Below are 18,451 nucleotides of genomic sequence, written 5' to 3' on the forward strand. Positions count from 1 at the left end.
TTGTGCCTGGGGCCTTGGTACCTTCAGGCCGCATCTATTCTTTGTCCCTATCGGAAGACCTGATTCTTAAGGAGTACATTGATAAGGCGCTGCGTTTGGGTCACATTCGTCCTTCCAAGTCGGCTGCAGCCAGTCCCATATTCTTCGTGCCCAAGAAAGAAGGCGACCTTCGTCCCTGTGTGGATTACCGTCGGCTTAACGCCGTCACGGTGAAGAACCGTTATCCGATTCCACTCATCTCTCCCCTCCTGGACCGGTTAACCCACGCCTCCATTTATACCAAGCTGGATTTGCGGGGGGCATATAACCTCGTCCGCATCCGAAAGGGTGACGAATGGAAGACCGCCTTCTGTACGCGGTATGGCCTTTTTGAGTATACGGTCATGCCCTTCGGCCTGTGCAACGCCCCTGCCACCTTCCAACATTTCATGAACGACATCTTCTCGGACATATTAGACACGTTTGTGGTGGTGTATCTTGATGACATTCTTGTCTTCTCTCACACCCTGGAAGAACACATACAACACGTACGAGAAGTATTGTCCCGACTGCAAGAACACTCATTGTTTATCAAACCCGAAAAATGTCTGTTCCATGTGTCTAACGTGGAGTTTCTGGGGTTTAACATCACGCCTGGTGGTCTGGCCATGAATCATGCCAAGGTTCGAGCTATCCTCGATTGGCCAACACCAAAGACCCTAAAGACTTTGCAATCTTTCTTGGGTTTCACCAATTTCTATCGGCGCTTTATCTCTGGGTTCTCTTCTCTCGTGTCGCCTCTTACGTCCCTTACCAGTCCTCTTGTTCCTTTTGAATGGCAGGAGATACACCAGCAGGCCTTCGAGGCGTTGAAGAACGCTTTTACCACTGCCCCGGTGCTCCAACACCCCGATCCCGAACAACCATACGTCGTTGAGGCCGATGCCTCTTCCTTTGCGTTGGGGGCGATTCTGTCACAGGTTTGTCCCACTACAGGGCGGTTGCATCCTGTGGCCTTCCATTCGCGTAAGTTCAGCCCCGCAGAATCCCACTATACCGTAACCGAAAAAGAGCTACTGGCGGTAATGGACGCCTTCCGAACTTGGCGTCACCACCTGTTGGGGGCCAAACATAAGGTTACGGTATACACAGATCACAGGAACCTGCAAGACCTGGCAGCCTTGAAATGTGTAAACAGTAGACAGGTCAGGTGGCATCTGTTCTTCGCCGCTTTCGACTTTCAGATTAAACACCGCTCTGGTACAGAACACAGCAAGGCGGACGCTTTGTCTCGCTCCCCTGGGGGGGGTTCGTTACCGGTGTTTCCCGACACACTCTTACCCCGGGGACATGTTGTCTGTACATGCACACCCCCTCTGGCACTACTAGAAGACATTTGTTCCTGGGTTCAAAGGCACCCCGATCAGCTGTCAGAATGGGATCCCACCTATCACAACGGTTTGCCATATGTACAGGACCGTCTAGTACTCCCTACCACTGACACCAGAAACCTAGCCCTAGAGTGGTCCCATGACGCCCCGATCAATGGTCACCCGGGCCAGGCCCGCACCTTGGATCTCTTGAAACTATGGTGTTGGTGGCCGTCCATGAGGCACGACGTGGGCTGTTACGTCAACACATGCTCAGTCTGTGCTCAGGGCAAACATCGTAGGGGTCGTCCATTGGGGCTACTGCGACCCTTACCCGTGCCACCAAAACCCTGGCACACCCTGAGCATGGATTTCGTAACCGATTTACCCAAGATCCAGGGTTACGACACCATATGGGTAGTGGTCGATGTCTTCACCAAGATGGCTCAATTCATCCCTTGTCATGGTATCCCGTCTGCCCCTGCCTTGGCCAAGTTATTCTTTGACAACGTTTTCTGCCGCTACGGCCTTCCCTCTGTCCTGGTGTCCGATCGAGGCTCTCAGTTCACGTCCCGTTTTTGGCGTGCATTGACCACTCTTCTAGGTATCGATGCCCGGTTCTCCTCCGCTTATCACCCGGAAACCGATGGCCAGACCGAGAGAACAAATCAGTCCATGGAACAATATCTGCGTTGTTTGATGCTACAACAACAATCAACCTGGTTCCAGAACATACATTACGCTGAGTTCGCCTACAACAACGCTACTCACTCCTCCACGGGTCTCTCTCCATTTTACGCCATGTATGGCCAGCATCCCAGGGTCCTCCCTATCCCCGACATCTCTCCCACCGAGAACCCTGCAGCAGTAGCCTGCGTTCGAGACATGTCAGCCCTCCATACCCAGGTCCTCGTTCATCTGCAGGAGGCACAGGCATCCATGAAGGCCTCCGCAGACGCTAGGCGTACCATGGCCCCGTTGTATCCCGTTGGGTCCCGGGTTTGGCTGTCCTCCCGTCATCTCCACTTGAAGGGCTGCCGCAAACTCATGCCCCGTTTTGTGGGTCCTTATGTTGTTTCCCATGTCATCAACCCGGTGGCCTATCGCCTGGTTCTCCCCTCCTCTTGGCGGGTACATCCTGTGTTTCACACCTCCCTCCTCAAGCCCTGCCCATCCTCGACGCGTCTTCGCCCTTCTCCTGCCCCCGTGTCCCTGGATGCACCTGATGTTTTCGAGGTCTCGGGCATATTGGGGTCCCGTTTCCTTCGGGGTCGCCTGCAGTACCTTGTTGACTGGTTGGGTTATGGTCCGGAGGAACGCACCTGGGTCCCCGCCTCGGATGTCCATGCCCCTCGATTGATCTCCCGGTTTCATAGGGAACATCTTTCCTGCCCACGGGGTCGTGGGCCTTTGAGGGGGGGCTCTGTCATGTCCTCGGGTAGTTCCTACGACCTTGTCCCGACACCCAGTCCAGTGTCCTACCCCTCCCATTCACCTGTCTCCCGGGGCTCACGTAGGCAACCCCGGTTGGCTCGCGCGCTGGCCAAACAAACGCCATACACCCTGCAGTCACGATTGCGGCCGTTTCTCCATTGGCAGTAACACACTCGCTCGTGCTGTTGTGGCCCGATCACGTGACCCGAGGAAACGGTCACGTGCCCCGGTTTCGCGGTCGCGTGACTCCGGTTGACATCATGTGACCAGGAAGTGGACGATATTTAAGCAGTACAGTGCCGGTATCCTACGCTTCACAGCTGGTTTACCAGGAGTACTCTGTTTGACTTTCTTACCTGTATTGCTTACCTGGCTTCCTTGGACTTGGCTTATGTTTACTGGACTTCTTGTGGATCACGTTTGGATTTGGCTACATCGGCTTTTCTGCTCATCACGGCTCCTGACCCCGGACTGAACTACGGACTTCCTCTGGATCTCGTTCTTGTTTATCCCTTTGGTGTAGACTGCTCTTCCTGGCTTCAGACCTTCGTCTGCAACGGATCTCTGTTGGGCCTCCCTGATTGCACCTCTACACGGGGAATCTCACTCTCCAGTTGGTGGCTGCCACCTGATTACCTGGGGCCCTCTTCAATACACTCTCCAGGTGGAGACTGGCGAGGTACATCTAGACCTATCTAGCAGGGTGGGTCTTTTGCCTACGTGAGTCCCGGAACCATCCTCCCGTTCAGGTTTTCCATCCCTTTCATCAGATCCCCGGTAAGACTCTGACTGTATTCGGATTATTGTATGTAGTGTCCTGACTGCTTGGTATCTAATCATTGCCTTTTTCCACAGCTGCCTTGGGGTTCCTAGTACTTCGGTTCCGGCTTCGGATTATCTCCACCTGTGGCCGCAAAGGTTGCACAGGGAGTGATTTAGTGATTCTCCCTGTGCGGCACTTGGGGACAGAGGTCTTCTATATCTTCACGACTCTCAACACAAGACATCAAGCCCCTCCCAACTGCACCGCTAACTGTTGTCACGCTTCAGTCACCAACATCGTCCGAGACGCCTTGGCCAGTGCATCAGACCCACCAACCAACAGTGAGACGATTCTTGAGCCACCCTGTAGGCCAGTCTGCAGCCCATTGCTCCCTTTGTACTGAGACCAAGTATCCTTGAACATTACGATTGATTACTTTACTGACTACCCCCTGTCAGTATGCAGAGTGCATCCCCCTTCCTTCTTGAAACTGTCCTCTGTAATTCTTTACAGGATGGGTTGTATTTTGTGGAGTGCTAGAACTGTGTTGTAATAATAACTAAGTAGATATCTGTATACAACCTTGACTGTACAGTCCCTTTTGTCATTGGGTAATGACAAAAGTGATTCAGCCATTTCGAATTTCAGCGTTCTCGCCGCTGAAAAAGGCAAGCTGTTACCGCAAGGATTAGCCTGGACGGAACAACTTTGATTAACAAGGTGAGAATATATTCACAACTAGATCATTCAATCTACAGTGACACATCCAATAGAAATTTTCAAATTAGTTTATCATATTTATCTTGTTCAAAACAGATAATTTTCAATGGAGCAACTTGAAATATGAGGATGTTTCGGACCAATTGGGGTCACACTGAATATTGAAGATGATGCGTAATTCTTACTCATTTAAATAGAACCAAACGAGTAAGTTGGTGAAATCAATTTCAAACATTAATTATTGAATTCTGATGTTCTCTAAGCTTGCCCAAATGTAAACTCAAATTCATTTGAGAAATGCGAATCACACTAAAAAGTCTGTTTTGGGGTATCATTGTAGGACATAATATTTCTCTTGTTAATATTTTTATTAGAGACACAAATGGATTGTTTATTTGAAACACATATGAATCATACTTAAAAAAATACCCTCCTGAAGAACCATATTCATATGGGGAAACACATATCGATGATAATCACAAGAGAAATGCGAAAGCAATATTGAACATTGACTCAAGAATGCAATTTCATTCTAATTGGGGCGCATGATATATTTTTTACCACCCACTAGCCCTCTTTTATAAGGTGCCTTTGCCCGCACCGTCCTCCGAGAGAATATTTTGTGGCCACTACCCAGTGTTCTCGGCTTAAGGGGTTGGTCCAGGCTACCACTTGCTGGCAGTTCATCCAAGCGGGGAGGATCAGTAGTGGGGAGGTTGGTAGAAATGTTCAAAGTTTCCGAGGGGCAGGGACTCTGGTTCTGAATTTCGGCCGATGGAAGTTTCAGTGGGCTTAATACAGAACAGGCTTCAAAGGATAACCCTGCACCCACTGTAGAATCCCCTCCCGCCTCTGCTAGATGCCGCTCCTCCAGTGTGGAGCCAAGAGAATGGAAAGAAAGTTGGTGTTCCTCGATTCCCGGAGGAGTGCTCAAATCTTCTTCTCCCTCAGTGTTGTGGATCATTATCACCACCTTATCCCCCCGAATGCGCCGTGCCCGCCGCAGGGATGTCCCGTTGAACTTAGAGGTCGCGTTCGACCAGTTCAGGATCAAGCGGGAGAAGTGGCATCAGGCGTCCTGCCAACTCAAGGGTTCGTGAGGGGCACTTCACCAAATCCGAATCCGGCGCATGCTCCGAGCTGCAGAGAACGCCTGATGGGGACGACACCAAAGGTAAGGAGGGGGCCTGGTCCGCATCCCTTTGGTTTGGTCAGAGATGTAAGGGGATGGGGGGAGGGATGGAGGGGTGCGCTGGAATCAAGCACCACATTATCCTCTGTTAGAGATGGCACAGAGTTCATACCCACTGATTCAATTGGGGGAAACTGGAAGTCACTTACTGTTTTGGGCTCTGCTGCTCTCGTCGCTCTTGCTCGAATAGATTCCGGATGATGTTTTGGCCGTAGTTTTAGCAAGGATCTCTGATTCTCCGGCACCTTCGATCCTTCGGGGGAAGTTGGAGTGTTCTTAGAGAGGCCTGGGAGGCACAGTTTTTTTTAGCTTCTTAGAGTTCGTTGTTCGAGATCGCCTATGCAAAGTTTCCTTTTTGTAGTCTCCACCTGCGCCGCCATAAACTGCGGGCGCGCCTTACCTCTCGTACACCCCCAGCCACTCTACCAGGATTCTAAGTCACAAGAGAGATCCTGGCAGATCCGGGTGGAAAAGGTGGGAAAGGTGCAAGAGCAGGAACGAATAAGTCCAAAGAGGGTTGCAGTCTCACAGTCCTGCGGGCCCGCGGACTGCAGACTGCCCTTGTCAGTCCCTTGGCGGTCTGCTTCGCGGAGGACTGGAAATATGTAGCAGGAGGGCTCGGGTCCACATGCCTCCAAGCGCACGCCTCCAACAATAGAGAATGAAGAGTTACTGTTGTGCTGTAGCACTGTAGCAACGCTCTGTGCAGATACTGCAGACTGCCCTTGTCGGTCCGCTTTGCGGAGGACTGGAAATATGTAGCAGGAGGGCTCGGGTCCACATGTCTCCAAGCGCACACGCCTCCAACAATAGAGAATGAAGAGTTACTGCTGTGCTGTAGCACTGTAGCAACGCTCTGTGCAGATACTGCAGACTGCCCTTGTCATTCCCTTCGCGGTCCGCTTCGAGGAGGACTGGAAATATGTAGCACGAGGGCTCTGGTCCACACGCCTCCAAGCACACGCCTCCAACAATAGAGAATGAAGAGTTACTGCTATGCTGTAGCACTGTAGCAACGCTCCGTGCAGCTACTGCAGACTGCCCTTGTCAGTTTGCTTCGCGGAGGACTGGAAATATGTAGCAGGAGTGCTCGGGTCCACAAGCCTCCAAGCACACGCCTCCAACAATAGAGAATGAAGAGTTACTGCTGCGCTGTAGCAACGCTCAGTGCAGATACTACAGACTTCCCTTGTCAGTCCCTTCGCCGCATGATATAAATAAAAGACTGTTTTTTTTAATTCATCATGAAATTACATAAAACGTGATTGGGCAGCACTATATTGGGTAGTGGTAATAGATGCTACTATAGCACTTAGAAGTGGGAGCGATCTGGTAATAACTGCTATATACAAAAGTGGCATTATTACTTGTGCCTATGGCAAATCCCTGTTCCTTAAGTTTATGCAAATGGATACCTGCATACTAGGTGCATGAATGCTCTAGCCTATCTTTGTCACATGTATATCCATGTTCCCTCGGTGTAGCATGTGCTAGTATACATGTAAAAGTTCATGGAACACAGACGTGCATATGTGCCCTCAGTACACATGTGCATTTGGTGTGCACATGTGCGCCAAGTTATATGTTACTGTCATTTGTACTGCACACAAATAAAAATAATAAATCAGGTTTTCGCATAGTGCTTAATGCTGGATTCCTCCTACTTCAGCGCTGTGATAATAGTTACGACTAGCCAAATGAATGGTAATCAAGGTAACAACCTGAGAGAGATGAAAGACAGAGTCGGCAATGATGGTTTTCTGACTTCCAAGAGCAGGATGGGCCCACGTCAGAGGTGAGGTTGAACCTGGGCTTTTTCACGTGTTTATTTATACCGCATACCTGCGTTCATGTCAGCATCACATCTCAGTCCCCATCACAACACATGCCGACATGTTCCATTCCATTCGGGTGATGCTAGCCTAGTCCTGGCTTCAAGTTCCTGGGACTTGTGTAGAGGTATCGCGAGAGCCCGGCTCTCGCGAGATCTCGCTCGCGCGACCAGCTCCGCCCCCGCGCGCTACGCGCGATTACGGGACGAGCTGAGGACGCGAAGAGCAGCGTCTTCCCGGCTCCTCCGAGCACGGGAGTTGTTTTATGAGTTTTCCAGCGGATCAAAGCCACGGCACCCAAACCCCTGTTAGCCACGTTTGGCACTGTTAATCCTGGACATTTTCCATGCCTCATTGATCCATAGTTAATGGAAATAAAGTCCTGGTGAAAAACCTGCCTGGCTCCTGTCTTCCTTCAGGCACCGTTATACTACATAAATTGGCGACGAGGATCACCACAAGCACCGCGCAGAAACATGCAGGGAGCCACACCGCCACCACCCTTTCTACAGACACCAGGTAGGCCTGCCATTCCTTGGCCACAATGGCAACCCCTGTTCACGACCTACGTGGAGGCAATGGGTGGATCGGGATTTTCAGCAGTGAGACGCAGGGCCATGTTACTTAACGCCTTAGGGGTGGAAGGGCAAAGAATTTTCGAGGGCCTTACCCCGATACCAGTAGATGACGTCAATGACGATGTGTTCATGGAGGCCGTTAGAAGAATCATTAAGAGGTTCGCCAGCAAAGAGAACACTGTACTCCACAGAATAAGGTTTTACACTCGGAAACAGGAGCAGTCCGAACCCGTCGATGACTACGTCACGAAATTAAGGGAACTAGCAGCCCTGTGTAACTTCGGTACCGAAGCGGAAAACCGCATATGCGACATGCTAATCGTCCATACCAACAGTCGCAAAGTCCAGGATAAGTTCATCCTCGAAAAAGAGTTACAGTTAGAAAAAGCCGTGGAAATTGCCAGAGCGGTAGAGGAAACCGCGGGGAGAAGGAAAGAGTTCACAGGGGCCCAAGTCCCCACTGAAATACAAGCAGTTGGATTCCGTCCAAGAAAGGAAAAATCTGCACCAGACACGAGAGAGTCAAGAAACAGCAAGAGAGAACCCCTCAAGTGTCATAGGTGCTCCAGCACCAAACACCTGGCATATGACAGAGAGTGCCCAGCCAGAGACAAGGAATGTTCAATCTGCAAACGCATAGGACACTTCTCGATAGTGTGTCGATGGAGGAACAAGAAGGTCGCGAGCCTCACCACAGACCACACAAAGGAAAGGGAATCCTCGTCAGATGAGGAGGGGAGACCCACGGTCATAATGGTGAACAGCACCCGAGCCAGGAGAGAGAAGCCTCACTGCGTCATCAGAATCAATGGAAGAGAGACTCGGGTTATGGCAGATTCCGGGTCGGACCTCACCATCCTACCCCTTCAGACATATAAAGACATGGTGGGTAAAGAGAAAGTGGAAGTGCTCACCACACGACACAAGCCCACGGTGTTTGGCGGGGCCTCAGTCGAACTTTTAGGGTATATCAACGGAAAAGTCGAATTCAAAGGAAGGGAAACCATCACCAGAGTCTACTTCAGCCATGAAGGGCCTGCAGTATTGGGCTGGGATGATCAAGACAAGTTAAAAATCAGACTGGATCCCAGCACAGAAGATCAAGTCCTATCAGTCCATACGAGAAATGAATCCGTTGTCAAGAGCGATTACCCCACACTTTTCTCGGAGGAGCCGGGGCACATTAAAAGTTTCATTCACAAGATCGTGCTCAAAAGAAATGCCGTCCCTGTCAAGCACCGGGTGAGACCAGTACCGGCCACAGCAAGGGACACCCTGAGGCAACAGCTGGACAAAATGAAGAGGGAAGGAGTGATAGAAGAAATTGAAGCGTCCGAATGGCTGAGCCCAGTCGTCCTGATAAAGAAACCCCACTCACAGGAATTAAGGGTGTGCATAGACCTGCGCAGCCTGAATTTAGAAGTCATCACGGACAACTACCCGCTCCCAAGCATAAACGAACTCATATTATTAATGAAGGAGGCCGAAATATTCTCAAAGCTTGACATGAGAAATGCATATCATCAGATACAGCTCCATGAAGAGTCGAAACCACTTACTGCATTTATCACGCCCTTTGGCACGTTTCAATTCACTAAAATGCCTTTCGGGTTGTCGTCGGCTGCGTCGGCCTTTCAGCGCATGATGGACGTCCTACTCAGGAAAGTCGAAAATGTAGTATATTTTCAGGATGACATATTGGTTTATGCAAAGGACAAGCAGACGCATGATACCACCCTCAAAGTGGTTCTCAACAAACTACAAGATGCAGGAGTGCGTTTACGCCACGAGAAATGCTCGTTTGGAGTAAAAGAAGTGGAATATCTGGGGTACAGAATTTCGGAAAAGGGGATCAGCCCGAAAGAAAATCTGATGCAAGCCATCACCAAAGCTCCTGAACCAGCCACCAAAGAAGAGGTGAGGTCTTTTCTGGGATTGGCTGAGTATTACGCGAAATTTATACCAAAGTTTTCAGAAACCACGTCACCCCTACGCGATCTACTCAAAAAGGGGACAGAATTTTCTTGGAGGGAACCTCAGAAGAGGGCGATGGACACCATAAAGCAACACATCATGAAAGCTCCATGTCTGCAACCCTTTAACCCAGAGTGGGATACGGTCATTACCACTGACGCCAGTGCATACGGATTAGGAGCAGTGCTAACGCAGAGGAGGGGTGACACCGAACATGTGGTGGCCTTCACGTCGAAGGCACTATCAGAGGCGGAACGGAATTACTCAACGATTGAAAAGGAAATGCTAGCATGCGCATGGGCAGTCGAACATTTTAGAACATATGTGTGGGGCACAAAGTTCAAGCTGGTGACAGATCACAAGCCGCTCATCCACATGCTCAGCCCGGGAGGCACCAAAACATCCACGCCTAGGCTAGCTCGCATTGCAGCAAAACTACAAGAATACACATTTGAAATCCATCACATATCAGGATGGAAAAACTCGCAAGCCGACTGCATGTCGAGACTGCCAGAGAACAAGGAAAGGGCTACCACATTCCTACAGGGGGAATGCATAGTCGCATCCATATCAGACATAAGGGCCCCAGATTACCTGGAACTCAGTGAAAGACACTGGGAAGAAGAAGACGGGAAGGACCTGATCATGGCCAAGATACGCAATTGGATCAAAGAAGGCTGGCCCCATGAGAAAATGCTGCCGGAGGGCATGAGAGCATATTGGAAGGTGCAAGATGAGTTGTCGGAAACGGAGGGAATAATCATGAAAATGGATCAGATCATCCCCCCCACAGGAATGAGGCGCACCATACTCTGCAGGGCCCACGCGGGGCACCTTGGGAACACGATGACTCGCCGCAGGGTGAGAGAAGCTTACTGGTGGCCGTCCATGGACCAGGAAATACGCACCATGATAGAGCGCTGCCATGAATGCCTAAACAGTGACAAAAGACTTAAGGTCCGACAAGCGCCTCTCATTCCCACGGAGATACCAGAAGCGGTATGGTCCAAAGTGGGCATTGACTTCATAGGGCCCCTGGAGGCGATGGAAACGGAACATAAATATGGCATAGTGCTGGTCGACTACTTATCCAAGTGGGTTGAAGCCGAGTTTGTCCCGAACATAACTACAGAGACGGTCATAGAGGTACTCACTGAAATATTCCAAAGGGAAGGTCTCCCCAAAGAAGTCGTCACAGACAATGGAGTGCAACTAGTATCCAAAGATATGGAAGCATTTTTGAGAAAGAACCACATCAAACAAAAGAAAGCGGCCTTGTATCACCCCCAAGCAAATGGACTGGTGGAGAGGGCGAACAGGTTCATAAAAGGGGCCATCCAACTGGCAACAGCGTCAGGAATGAACCCCCTCAAAACCGTCAAAGAAGCCATAGCGGCTCACAGGCTTACGCCAAATGGAATTACTCAAATATCCCCATTCAAAATGTTGAGAGCGAGGAGTGCGGCATCCACCCTCATTCCTCCATGGCTGGCGAAAGTAAGGGAAGATGAAGCAGTTGACATGACTGAAGTAGTATGGCGCATGGAGAGAAACAAGAAACGCATGAAAGAGTGGAGTGATGAAAGAAGAAGGACGAAGCAAGCGCCCAACATAAGAGAAGGGGACTGGGTCAAAATCAAACTGCCAAGAAAGGACCAAGCCACGGGATCCCGTTACAGTAGGCCCATAAAAGTAGCTCACCAAGGGACAAATCACGTCCGCACGGAAGACGGGCGCTCGTGGAACTTGGAAAGGGTAGCACTATACCAGAAAAGGCAAGAAGAAGCGAAGACCCAAGAGACACCCCACTTAGAAACGAAAGAGATAATTGGAGAAACGAGGAACAAGAAGCAGAGGGAGGCGAAGGAGAAAGAGACGCAACCGTAGTGGATCGAGAAGAACCATGTGAAAGTCCTGAACCAGAGCAGCAGAGACCATGCCCTGTGATCAGTGAGAGGCCCCGAAGGGAGCACAGAAGACCGGTGAGATACAATGACTATGTAGTACAGTGAACCCGCCCTGCTTTTGGGAAAAGGGAGGTGTGTAGAGGTATCGCGAGAGCCCGGCTCTCGCGAGATCTCGCTCGCGCGACCAGCTCCGCCCCCGCGCGCTACGCGCGATTACGGGACGAGCTGAGGACGCGAAGAGCAGCGTCTTCCCGGCTCCTCCGAGCACGGGAGTTGTTTTATGAGTTTTCCAGCGGATCAAAGCCACGGCACCCAAACCCCTGTTAGCCACGTTTGGCACTGTTAATCCTGGACATTTTCCATGCCTCATTGATCCATAGTTAATGGAAATAAAGTCCTGGTGAAAAACCTGCCTGGCTCCTGTCTTCCTTCAGGCACCGTAGTCCCGGATTTCCCCATTATAAACCCAGGACTACAAGTCCCAGAATGCGAAGTTAAAACCAGGACTGGACAACCATCTTTCGAATGGAATGCATAACGTTGGCACGTGCGAACCAGGAGACAGGGCTGTGCAGCTCTTCGGATAATGTGTGTTCTGAAACTAACCCTAGGTTAGCGCTGAATTGGGGTGCCAGTCTTTGCCCCAACCCCATCGATGGAGAGCCAATTGAGGTGCTGTTGGTTGTGTTCGAATGGTGATCCCATTGAAATCAAGAGATATTCCCAGTGTCTTTGGAGAGTGAGGGGAGTGTGTGGGGCGGGATCCCACTGAGGTCCAGCCGTGGGAGTCATTTGGCTTCTTGCTGGGGCAGGGGAGAGTGATGCCAAACGTATGGTTTGCAGAGGGGCCAAGGCGATGCAGCTGTTGGCGTGTGCGCGTGCATGAGCACGCGTGTACGTCTGTTTCCACGGCGACCGCAGATCCATGTGTGTGCTTACACGTGCTGTGCGTCCTGAGTCAGTAGGCACGTGTGTTTGTGTACATGTCTGTGCTGACACCTGTATTGCAAGTGCGTCTGTGTAAGTGGGCAACGGGGGGGGTATTGTTCTGGAAGGGGGGCAGTCCTCCTGTCCTGTGGGCCATCCCTCCCACCTAAGAGCCGAGCCCTCCTCCTGCCCATCCTGGTTCCCTCGCCCGTGACACCGCACACCTCTTTCCCGTGTTTTCTTCCTTCCTTCCCTCCCGCTCTCCTCCCCCTCCCAGTTGTTCCTCTCCCTCCCGCCCCTCTCTCTCGTTCCTCGTTGTGCCTCCTCTCCCCCAGTCACAGCTAGACCCTGGTCCCCCCTCGCTTCCATATCTTGCCTCGCCCCCTCCCCTCCTCCCCCGCTCCCCCTGACGTCACCCACCCTGCTCTCCTCCTCGCAGGCTCCTCACTCCTCTCCCTGCCTGGCTCGGTGAAGATGGCTCTGTACGGGATCTGCTCCAGCGCGCTCTTTCTACTGGCACTAGTGGGCTCCAGCGGGGGTGAGTACCGGGGCGGCCGGGAGGGGTCACCGTTGGGCTATGGGTAGCTCTGCTCTCCTTCTCCGTGGCACGGAGGAGGGCGCACTTGGAGGGAAGGGGTGCAATACATATGTGCTGAAAGTACTTGTTTATCGATACAGGTGCGCGCTTGGGGATGTCAAGTCAGTGGGAGGGACGCAGTTTGATTGGTATTTGTAGTGTCGGGGTCTTTAGTGACGGGGGAGAGCACTTGCAGCGTTGGGTGGTAAATGTAAGATCCAGCGGGAGACTGCGTTTGTAGTGGTGGGGTATTACGTGGCGAAGGGGGTGTTTGTACGCTGTATGGGCAGCATGTGTAGAGGAGGGCAATTGCATTGAGGGGCATGTGTAAGATGTACGTATTTGCAAGATGTAGGAACTGCATTTGCAGTGCTGGTGCATTTTGTAAGATGTAGCCATCAATTGGTGGGGTATTTGCAGTGGTTGTGCATTTAAGGTGGCAGTGCTGGTGTATTTGTAAGGTGGGAAATGCGTTTGGATTGGTAGTGGCATTTGCAGTGGTTGGTATTTGTAAGCGATCGGGGTTGATTTTGCAATGGAGGGGCATTTGCAGTGCTGCACTGCTGGGGTATTTTCTACGATCTAGTCATGTGTTTGGATTGGTGGGGTATTTGCAATGTTGTGGTATTTCTAAGAGGCCGGGAGTGTGTTTGCCAAGGTGGGGTATTTGGAAGATTTAGAGCATGTGGTGGGGTATTTTCAGTGTGGTGGTGTTTGCTAGGGAGGGGGGGCTACATTTGCAGTGCTGGGGTATTTATATGCTGTTGCGCCTGTAGTGGCATTGCTTAGATGCACTCTCGGCATTTGCGTTTTTGGCAGGGTAGTGGCGTGTGCACAGCTGTAGCTTGTGTACTTGGAGGGATGTGCTATTTCAGGCAGGTGTATTGCATAGTGGCTGGGGTGGAGTGTGTGGTGTGTTTTACAGTGGTTGGATGTGTATTCAGTGCTGGGGTACTTAGTCGTGTGGCCAGTGGCGGGGGTGTTTTCCCACCTATTGGGCATGCGCTTGTGTACCCAGGGTCTGTGCACACTGTATGGGGGACACAGCCAGGGAAATGCTGGATTCTTATATACAGTGGGTGCTCTTCCCTCGCCCGTCTCTTGCTGACTTCTGCAACCATTTCCTCACCACTGGCTCTTTCCGTATATCCCTCAAGCACTCCCTTGTTCACCCTCTCCATCTGCTGACCTCTTCTGCCCAGCTAATTTTTGCCCCATTTCCACTACCACCTTCTGGGTAAACTCCTGGAGAAGTTGGTCCTCCCCAACTGACCCTCCACATTGATCTTGTTGGCTGCCTTCGTGACCATCAATCTGGATTCCGGGCATTCAGAGGCAGGGAAGCTGCCTCCTTAACAGCTGTGACACCATGCTTGCAAATCTCAACTCCAATTCTCCAGCTGTTTTCATTCTCCTTGATCTCTCCTCAGCCTTTGACACAGTCAACCAACCATTCTCTCATAAAATGTCTCCATGACACCCTTGGCATCACTGACCGGGCACTGGATTGGCTGACCTGTTTCCTCAGTAACCACCCTTCCCAACTACAATTGAGCCCTTTCTCGCCCTCCGCCCCCCGCCCCCCCCCCATCACTCTCTGCCTGTGGCGTCTCCCAGGGCTCTATCCTATCGCCATGGCTCTTCAATATCTATCTTGCCCCTCTTGCTCACCTGATTTCCTCGTTCTCTCTACATTTCCAGTGTTATGCCCATGACATAGCTTTCATTCGAACTTCACCCTTGCACCTCCTCTCTGATCGCCATTCAGGCATTGTGTGCAGTCAACAATCTTTGCCTTAATGCAAGTAAGATGGAGATCCTCTTGTTTGGGACACCTGTGCCCTCTTTTCCACCTACCCTCTGGCAACCCTCTTTGGGCCCTCTACCCCTACCATCCTGTAAGACCAAAAACCTTAGGGTCATCTTCGACTCCGCTCTCTCCTTCACCCCTCACATCATGGACTTTACTAAGGAGCCCCACTACCAGCTGCACCTCCTCAGAGGCATCCATCCTTTCCCTACTTTCCCCCCGTAGCGCAATGTCTCCAGACCTCTGGTCCTCCCCAGGCTGGACTACTGTGACAGCCTCCTTCTCAGTCTCCCACTGACCTCCCTACGCCCCCTCCAGCTTATCCAGAATAGGGCTGCATGACTTATCCTTGGCCTCAAGCCCAGGGACCGCATCTCTCCCGCCATGAAAGCTCTTCACTGACTCACGGTGGCTGCAAGCATCAAATTTAAGACCCTCTGTGTCATCCACAAGGCATTCTGGGACCCGGGACCACGCCATCTCCAACTTTCCCTCCCTAAATACACCCCCCCCGCTAGCGCCCTACGCTCCTCTAACTTTCTGACCAATGCTTCTCCAAGCAGACAGTGGGGGGGACCAGGCCTCTCCTCGGTTGGTGCCTCCCTGCCCCTCTCCGACTTCAGCCGTACCTCCTCAAGTCCCGGAGACTGCTCAAAACTCTGCTGTTCTCGCTCTTTCCCTTCCTTGCTAACCACCCCACTGCCGCTGTGACTGGTGGCCTGATCATCACGTGTCTCACAGGATTCCAGTCCCTTCTTTCCCAGCCGATACCGGCACTGCCTCCCCAACCCCCACTGCACTACCCTTGTGGGCCTTGCGTGGTGGCTCTGCATCCCACCCTTGGGGGTCGCCTGCACTAGCACTTATGTTCTCCTCGTGGCTCCCCTTAGCACTTCCCTCACGAGCCCTCCATCAGCACTTGGCCACTCTTCTGCTCCCCCTGCACTCCTCCTCGCTGTACTTGCACATCTGAATACCACAAGGCCTAGAAGAACCACCATTGTCATTTTCCCCGGTTCCCTTCCCATTTAGCCTTGTGGTGCTTTGAAGCACAATTCAGTTGTATAAAGCACCTTACAAATGCTCAATAAAATAAATGGGATATTTGGACCATTGGGTGTGTACTTGCAGGGGTGTGTGATCTTCCGTTTTGCGTTGTTCAGTAATACCAACATGGCCCGTCCCATTCGGGAGATGTTAGGCCAGTCCTGGTTTTAACTTTCCATTCTGGGGCTTGCAGTCCCGGGTTTTTAATGGGGAAATCTGGGACTGCACGTCCCAGAATGCAAAGTTGAAATCAGGAATGGACCATCATCTCACGAATGGAATGGGGCATGTTGGCGTGTATGATTTATACTGGGGTACTTGCAGTATTCCAGGAAACATGTAAGGTGCGGAGGGTGTTTAGCGCGTGTTTTTTTTTTTTTTTTTTAAATTCAATTCTTGAGTATTTGCAACCTGTAGAATATGTATTTTTGGACCGTGTGATAGTTTAAGGTTGCAGGGTGTTTGAATATTAGTAACATTTATGATGTGCATTTACATTCTGTGGTATTTTATCTTTCCCAGTGAACTATTTGCGGCATGTAGAATTTGCCATTGCGTCGTGCGGTATTTGAGGCACGCAGTCATTTTGAAGTTGCTGGATGCCTGAGTATGTGTGCATTCTGCATGGAGCACATTTTCACCAGGGTATTTGCGGCATGCAGGGTGCCCCTTGTGGGGTGCGTGGGTATGTGTTATGCATGGCGCGCATTGTCCGTGCGGGGAGGTTTGTGGCATGCAGGGTTTTGCACTCTGCGGTGCTACGTGCTTGCTCTTCGTGCACCCGGTATCTGCAGGCGGCTTGTGTGCAGCGGCGGGTGTTCTCAGCAGCTGCTGCTTTGGGTGTTTTGTGGACGCTCAGATCTTCTGAGGTTTGATACAGCGGCTTCCGCTCATGGATCCGACAGCCTCAGTCTGGCGATGTTGGACGGTGGGGGATGGGGAGGTGTTCTTGGTGTGGGGGGGGGGGGGGCTCTACTTATGTGTCTGTAGTCGGGACACCCGGTTGTGTTCGGAGATGACATGTAAATGAAAGAGCCCCCGCCAAACGAATGGTACAAAATGGTGTGCCACAAAAAGGGGGGTGGGGAGGCAAACACCAGTGGCCCCACCAGGGATGGACTGGGAACCAAAAGATGCCCTGGAAATAATGTTGAAAGTGGACCCATATTACACATTTAAAGCAAGTCTTTTCCTGTGAGACAATTTGGAAATACCACCGAAAAGAGACCCATGGTACAAAGGTCTGCCGGGAAATCTCCAGAGTTCCCCATAGGCCAATCCAGCCCTGGCCCCCACCTTGAGTTCCGCCCACGCTCAGACGGCAGACCTACCCGGCAGAGCAGAGCAGAGCAGACACACAACCCGCTGTTCACTTAGACACTGTTGCACTGGACGTGTGCTGACAGGGGGGCTTCGCAGTGGCGCTATTCCTCGGGGCAAGTCCTTGTAGTACTTTTTTAAGCGCATAGAAGTCCATTTAGACAGCTTGCATGTACTAACTCATATTCGGGGCCTAATTCACAAAACGTTTTCCAATGGCGTTTTGCCATTATAAAACACTTCTTTGAATTGGGCCCTTTATAGCATAGTACAAAACACAGGTATGGAGAAAAGCCATCGGCCAATGACGGTATACATCTGCCAAAGTAGATTGGTATCCTGTAGTGAAATAACATTGTTTGGCCCAATATCGCCTGCAACATGCTAATGCCTTTTAGACCAGAGGTCTGCAATCTGTGGCTTTCCAGATGTTCTGGACTTTGTCACCCGTGATCTCTCACCATTGACTCTGCTTGCTATGGAATTATGGGCGATGTAGTCAAACTTCGGGAGATCCAAAGGCTGCAGAGCCCTGCCTTAGTCTAGTGCTATCCTGCCGCACTCACATACTGAGTATCGGTCATCCTCCTAGGGGGCAGAGCTATTGTCATAATATAGAGAAACAATTTACAATATGTGTGTTTAGGGCTGCACTTAACTAAATCCTGCACAGGATGCCGCTCTCCTTATTGTACGGAAACGCTCAAGTTCTATCAGAAAACCGACACCCCTTTCAAGCCCTGCGCCAATGATGCAGAGATCTGCTTTCGGGTGGAAAGGGAACTGGAGGCCCCGCCTATTCTCGTATCCTTCCCAGGGCGCATTTTCAAGTGACGGAAGGCGAGCAACCGTTGCCATTGTGGGGACCTGATGGTCGAAGGTAGACCACCTCCCTGTTCTGGTCCTCCTCATCCTCTACCCAGTGGATCCAACGAAGAACCGAGCAATCCTAGATTAGTCCAAATTTAGCAAATGTTGCACGACTAGGGTTTCCCCCTGAGGAAGGTTAACTGTCTGGGGT

General features: G+C 51.2%; 1 protein-coding gene across 5 annotated transcripts in view; it reads left to right on the top strand.

The window, feature by feature from the left end:
- The first annotated feature begins 13,058 nt into the window (after positions 1 to 13,058).
- MCAM (melanoma cell adhesion molecule) overlaps positions 13,059 to 18,451 on the top strand; it is a 222,496-nt gene continuing 217,103 nt past the window's right edge. For 3 of the 5 annotated variants that reach the window (XM_069614368.1, XM_069614369.1, XM_069614370.1), the window contains exon 1: positions 13,060 to 13,214. In XM_069614368.1, coding sequence (XP_069470469.1) covers positions 13,151 to 13,214 — 64 coding nt within the window. In that variant the 5' untranslated portion in view covers positions 13,060 to 13,150. Of the gene's footprint in view, positions 13,215 to 18,451 lie in introns of all 5 variants that reach the window. The other 2 variants (XM_069614367.1, XM_069614371.1) reach the window with 2 other exon arrangements.

This window comes from Ambystoma mexicanum, chromosome 9 (genome assembly GCF_040938575.1).
Source record: "Ambystoma mexicanum isolate Mex_15411 chromosome 9, UKY_AmexF1_1, whole genome shotgun sequence".
Classification (NCBI taxonomy): Eukaryota; Metazoa; Chordata; class Amphibia; order Caudata; family Ambystomatidae; genus Ambystoma; species Ambystoma mexicanum.